This window comes from Nylanderia fulva, unplaced genomic scaffold (assembly GCF_048542155.1).
Source record: "Nylanderia fulva isolate GAGA-0341 unplaced genomic scaffold, ASM4854215v1 Scaffold21, whole genome shotgun sequence".
Taxonomy (NCBI): Eukaryota; Metazoa; Arthropoda; class Insecta; order Hymenoptera; family Formicidae; genus Nylanderia; species Nylanderia fulva.
In genome coordinates, this window is record NW_028190275.1 from 466,755 (window position 1) to 473,754 (window position 7,000).

At 50.9% G+C, this 7,000-nt stretch overlaps 1 protein-coding gene across 1 annotated transcript; it reads left to right on the top strand.

Moving 5' to 3' along the window:
• The first annotated feature begins 684 nt into the window (after nt 1–684).
• Nucleotides 685–1,777, top strand: LOC146723279 (uncharacterized). Its single transcript, XM_085482573.1, has one exon. The coding sequence runs from the start codon at nt 761–763 to the stop codon at nt 1,775–1,777; it is 1,017 nt and encodes a 338-aa protein (XP_085338699.1). The 5' UTR covers nt 685–760.
• The last annotated feature ends 5,223 nt before the right edge of the window (nt 1,778–7,000 follow it).

Here is a 7,000-nt window from a genome sequence, read left to right on the forward strand (position 1 = left end):
ACCTTGAATAGCCATTTGAAGGTTACGTGAAGGTCAACTTCAATTTCTTAAATGGAACACTATATTTTTTCTTGCATACTTTTGTAGCTGACTTCGAGATCTTTCCAAAACACTACAATAAAATATTTTTTCATGAAGTATTTTTCGAGTTATTAAGGCTGCAAATTTGCAGTATTTTGACATAAAATACAAAATATCTTGGGAAATATTCATTTTTCGATTATCATACTGTGGCGATTACATCGTCACATACTTCCCTGAGATTAATAAGGACAACACGCATACGAATACGAACACTGACATATACGAAAAGGACAAAGGCACAAGTAAATATAAATAAAATATTACAGACGAGACGAAAGACGAGTAGGACAGAAACGAAGAAATAAAAATAGATGGAAAATTCGCGAAGCCTCTCGAAGCCCAGCGAAGGGCGTTTTAGGAGGCAAGGTATAAATAGGAGATTTTTAGACAACGAAATATACCGTCTTCGATAGTCGCCGCGCACGGACGCATTACTTATTTAATCCGAGCGAATCAAGTTTATGTATTCACGCGTACCACTTGTCTCGAAGAATATATTCAATTAAGTACAATCATTGCATAACTTTAATTAATTCCCGCATCGTTCCTCCTAAGCACTCACGACGCGCGAATATAACCAAAGTGGTGACGTCCCGACGTGATCGCGAACGAGCGGGAATTCGCGATTTTTTATATTTTTCTGACCACACGAATTACTGAGTGCGGTGCGTGTGCAATGGTGGTGACACGGGACGAGGAAACGAGCGTCCCGCTGACGGAGCCGGAGGCACGAGTGCTGGAGCAGCCGCGACTCCACGGGATGCCGATAAGTCTGCCCGGGATGCAACCGGCGAGATTTGAGCAGCCGCCAGGGTATTTTTTACCCGCCCCTGAGGTGAGCCGCGTGGGCATGCGAATGCCAGAGTTCACGCCGTCGGACCCTGAGCTCTGGTTCAGTATCGTCGACCGGAGTTTCCAAGCCGCCGGAATCACGGTCGACGCAACGAAATTCGGGTACGCGCTGACGGCCATCGGACCGCGCTATACGGTCGAGGTGCGCGACGTCATCATGAATCCGCCCGCGGAACGCGCGTATGAGACATTGAAATCGGAGCTGATCAAACGGCTCAGCTTGTCGCAGGAGCACAAAACCCGGAGACTCCTGGAGCACGAAGAGATCGGGGATCGCAAGCCGTCGCAGTTCTTGCGGCACCTGCGCGGCCTCGCCGGAAGTGTCGTGGGCGACCAGGTCCTGCGAACGATCTGGCTAAGTCGGCTGCCGGCGTATATTCAGCCGCATTTAGTGACGCGAACGGGAGACACGCCAGAACAATTGGCGGACATCGCGGACGCGATAATCGAGGCGACCCGGGCGCCGGTATTCCAAGTGGCGGAAGCGACGAGAGCCATGGCGCCTCAGGGGCAGAACGCAAGTGATCCCGCGTCTCTGGAGGCGAGATTCGAGGTGCGGCTGGCGCAGATGCGGCTGACGATGCAGCAGGAGATCGCGGAGCAGATGGCGGCGATTCGGCACTCCGTTGAGGCGATCGGCAGTGCGCGCTACCGAGGAAGTCGCGATGACGACCGACGTCGTCCGCGTTCGCGTTCGCGTTCGCGCCCACGCGCGCGATCGGGAGGTCGCGATCCGCCGGCCAGTGGAATGTGCTGGTATCACTGGCAATTCGGGGCGGACGCCAGACAGTGCAGGGCACCCTGCTCGATGCAGCAGGGAAACGCAGGGGCCGGTCGCTAGTGGCGGCGAGCGACTCAGGCCACGGTACGCGACGCCTATTTGTGACCGACGCGACTTCAAAAGTGACGTTTTTAATTGACACGGGTGCGGATCTCTGCGTGTACCCTCGGAAGATGGTTCGAGGACCACGACAGAGATCCACCTACGAACTTTCGGCCGCCAACGGCACACCGATTTTTACATACGGAACAGAGACATTGCAATTGAATTTCGGATTACGACGGGCATTTTCGTGGCGGTTCGTGGTCGCGGACGTCTCGAGACCGATAATCGGCCCTGATTTTCTCGCACATTACGGACTGCTGGTGGACTTACGCGGATCGCGTTTAATCGACCAATTGACGAGTCTAACCGCGCGTGGACGTTGCATCCAGTGTGATGCACCCAGCGTAAAGACAATCACGGGAGAAACGCAGTACCACCGATTGCTGGAGCAGTACGCCGACATCGCGAGGCCGGACGGACGTCCGGGAGGCGCGATCCATGCCACGCGGCATTACATAGAGACGACACCGGGACCGCCCGTCGCGTGCAGGCCGCGGAGACTCGCTCCGGACCGATTGGCGGCGGCGAAGCGAGAGTTTCGGAAAATGGTGGAAGCCGGGGTCGCGCGACCTTCGAATAGTTGCTGGTCGGCTCCCCTGCACATGGTGCCAAAGAAAGGCGAGGAATGGCGGCCCTGCGGAGATTACAGGGCGTTAAACGCGCGAACGATTCCTGATCGCTACCCGGTGCGACATATTCAAGATTTCGCGCAGGCTCTCGCCGGAAAGACAGTGTTTACGACGTTGGACTTGGTGCGCGCGTATCATCAGATTCCGGTCGCGGAAAAAGACGTGCCGAAAACGGCGATCACCACGCCGTTCGGCATGTACGAATTTCCGTACATGTCGTTCGGATTACGCAACGCGGCGCAGACATTCCAGCGCTTCATAGACGAAGTTCTGCGCGATTTCGATTTTTGTTACGCGTACATCGATGATATCCTCGTCGCGTCATCATCGGAGGAAGAACATCGCGAACACCTGCGGATGTTGTTCGAGCGCCTTCAGGAATACGGGGTCGTCATCAACCCCGCGAAATGTAAATTCGGCCAGAGCAGCGTGGAATTCCTCGGATACGAGGTTTCCGAAGGAGGAACTCGCCCACTGCCGGCGCGGGTGGAGGCGATACTGACGATGCAGTCGCCGAGGACGGCGAAGGAACTTCGGAGATATTTGGGCATGGTGAACTTCTATAGGAGGTTCATGCCCGGGGCCGCCGAAGTATTGACGCCCCTGAACGATCTGCTACAGGGGAATATCAAAGGAAAGGCGACGATATCGTGGACGGCGCGGGCTCAACAGGCATTCGAGGCATCGAAAACAAACCTAGCCCAAGCTGCACTGTTGAGACATCCCAGGGTGAACGCGGAGCTCGCTTTGTTTACCGACGCGTCCGAACAAAGCATCGGCGCGTCGTTACAACAACGAGGCAAGGACGGCTGGGAACCCTTGGCGTTTTTCTCGAAAAGGCTAAGCCCAGCCGAAACGAAGTACAGTGCGTTCGACCGAGAGCTTTTGGCAGTTTATCTGGCGGTGAAGAACTTTCGGCACATGGTGGAAGCCCGCACGTTCGCGATATATACGGATCACAAGCCAATCATATACGCATTCCGCCAGAAGCCCGAGAAGAGCACGCCGCGACAGTTCCGCTACCTGGACTTCATCGGGCAGTTCACCACCGACATTCGACACGTAGCGGGCGTGGAAAACGTCGTGGCCGACGCGTTGTCGAGGATCGAGGAGCTCAATTCTCCCCTGGATTACGCCGCGTTGGCGGAATCGCAGGAGAAGGACGAGGAGATCGGAGAGTACCTGCGGCGAGAGTCCGGGCTGAGGCTCGAGAAAGTGGAGATTCCCGGAATCGGGAGAGCAATTTACTGCGACACGGCAACAACAACACCACGACCATTCTTGACAAGGCCTTTTCGCCGGGCCGCATTTGACCTGATTCACAATTTGGCGCATCCAGGAATAAAGGCGACGGGCAAGCTCGTGGCGCAGCGCTTCGTTTGGCCGTCGATGAGCGCCGACTGCCGAGGCTGGGCTCGAGCATGTGTGCCTTGCCAGCAATCGAAGATATCACGACACGTGTCGGCACCGCTCGGAACAATTGCTGCGCCGTCCAGCAGGTTCGAGCATGTCCACCTGGATATCATCCTGATGCCGGTCTCGGAGGGCAAACGATATTGCCTGACGTGCGTAGACCGTTTCACACGATGGCCTGAGGCGTTCCCGTTGCGAGATCAGGAAGCGGAGACGGTCGCGAGGGCCTTCTACGGAGGGTGGATCTGCCGATTCGGGGCGCCCGTGCGGATAACCACGGACCAGGGGCGCCAGTTCGAGTCCCATCTTTTTCGGCGGCTCAGCGAGCTGACGGGCGTGCAGCAGCTGAGGACGACGGCGTACCACCCGCAGGCGAACGGAATGGTTGAGCGGTTCCATCGCCAGCTCAAGGCGGCCATCAAATGTCAGCAAGACGATCGCTGGACAGAGGTGCTGCCGACGGTGCTGCTTGGGATCCGAGCAGCGTGGAGAGACGACCTGCAGGCGACCGCAGCGGAGCTGGTGTACGGCCAGACGCTGAGGATCCCGGGGCAATTTCTGAGCCGACGGCCTACGGACAGCGAGGACGACGCTGCCGACTTCGCGAGGACGCTGCGTGAGCAGTTCGAGGAGCTACGACCGGTGGACGGTACCCGACACGGAGAGCGACGGCCGTTCATGTACAAGGACCTGGCGACGGCCGAACAGGTGTTCGTGCGACGCGAGGGGCCCAAAAAGATGCTGCAGGCGCCGTACGAGGGGCCGTACACAGTGATCAGCCGAGGCGACAAGGTCTTTGTCGTGCGTATGCACGGCAAAGAGAAAACGGTCTCAATAGACCGTCTTAAACCTGCTTACATTTTACAGCCCGAAGCAGGAGATGGCAGCTCGGCAGGGTCGGCGACACGGAGCCGAGAGGATGCGGCCGACGGACGGGCGGCGCGAGGCCAGGACACCGAGGTCGAGCAGCGAGACGAGCGAGAGGACGCGAGGCCGCTGCCCCGAGAAAGCGAGAGGACGACGAGAGCGGGAAGAAAGGTCCGATTCCCGAGTCGTTTCCAGGCGGGCCTGTAGCACCAGGGAGCCAGGATGTGCAGCAAACCCGTGAGAAATCACCGCGAAACGGAAATATAAAAAAAAATTTTAAGTATACGGTTCGCGACTCTTTAAATTTTTTTTTGACTAGTATTCGCGATTTCAAATTTCTTTGATTTGTGTTATCGGCGAAAATTTATGTACTATACACGGCAACAGCGACTTAAGCCGCGAAAAGCGAGAAGAAAAATTTGACGCGTATCGAGAGCTTGTATATTCTGCATTTTATATTTATTCTTGTAATTTAAATGGACGAGTCTCAGACCGAGAGCGACGGGCGACGGAATAACGTTAAGCACAGCGAAAATTCTTTACGTATAGGTTGTCGGTATTCATTAGCATTTATTTATTACATCATTGTTATTTATTATTATTTATCTATTATTTATTTTTTTGTCACGTCATATTTATTCTCGACTTGGCGCTCGAATTTATAACGGCGAGCAAATGGTAACATTCGTCTCGGTCTGCCATCGGAAAGAAAAACTTTTGCGAAACAGTGCATCACGCAAACGTATCGTGCTATCGGTATAGCACTGGCGGGGGAGTACTGTGGCGATTACATCGTCACATACTTCCCTGAGATTAATAAGGACAACACGCATACGAATACGAACACTGACATATACGAAAAGGACAAAGGCACAAGTAAATATAAATAAAATATTACAGACGAGACGAAAGACGAGTAGGACAGAAACGAAGAAATAAAAATAGATGGAAAATTCGCGAAGCCTCTCGAAGCCCAGCGAAGGGCGTTTTAGGAGGCAAAGTATAAATAGGAGATTTTTAGACAACGAAATATACCGTCTTCGATAGTCGCCGCGCACGGACGCATTACTTATTTAATCCGAGCGAATCAAGTTTATGTATTCACGCGTACCACTTGTCTCGAAGAATATATTCAATTAAGTACAATCATTGCATAACTTTAATTAATTCCCGCATCGTTCCTCCTAAGCACTCACGACGCGCGAATATAACCAAAATACCTTAATACTTTTATGCACAGAATAATGAGATAAATCAGTTGATGTAAAGAAAACACATAGTTACCTTTAAAAAAAAATATGAAAATTGCAATAAGCAGTTAGATAATTTTTCTTTAAGACAACTATGTGTTTTCTCTGGCTATTCAAGGTCAAATCAATGACACCATCTCATGTCCCCCTTGAAACCATACAACTTTTATCTGAAACATTTTTGTCTTAAATTTTTGGATTTTGAGAAATTTTAGTGGAAAGATTAAAATGGCCTACCCTGTATGTATCAAAGAAAATGAAGAAATTTTATTTTTTAAAATTTCCACGCAGTATTTTAATATCATAGCTGCATTTTAATATGTTATATCTGTAATTAATATGTCTATCTATATTATAAAATTACACACAAATATATAATGTAAGAATAATTTTATCCACGGGATCAAAGAATGCTGGAAAATTTCCATTGGAAATTGAAGCATCGTCAAAAATGCAGTTACGAGAAAATTTCATTAAAATAATATTTTATATGCCATTAACATTCTTTTCGTAATTTCACGTATTTTGCATTTATCGATATGTTGCATTCTCGTATTATGTGGAGAAAAATATCAGTTCGCATTATGCTTTCTCTCGTGAACGTGCATCAAGTGAAATATACCTGACGCACATAAGAAACAAGTTCTCTCATTTCGCATTACTTATAAAAAAAAAATATATATATATATATAATCCCGCATAAACCTAATAATGTTCATCGACCACCGGTTTGTCTTCGTACAGCGGTCAACTGTGACCCGGAAAAGATTCGGCACAACGGAACACACAGCGCCGTTCCATTCTCTCTATTGGGGGGTAGAACTCTCCAGTCACACTTGCATATGTAATAATGGCATAAAGCAGAGGGGTGCCTTTATGCGGGGAAATTTACTATAAGGCTGGTAAAATCGCCGACGACGAGTCGCCCCTCGGCCGGGCATACGAAATCCAAATGGTCATCGTAAATAGAAAATCCGTTTTTTTTTCTCCCTTCGTCGATCGCGCGTATGCGAAAAGTG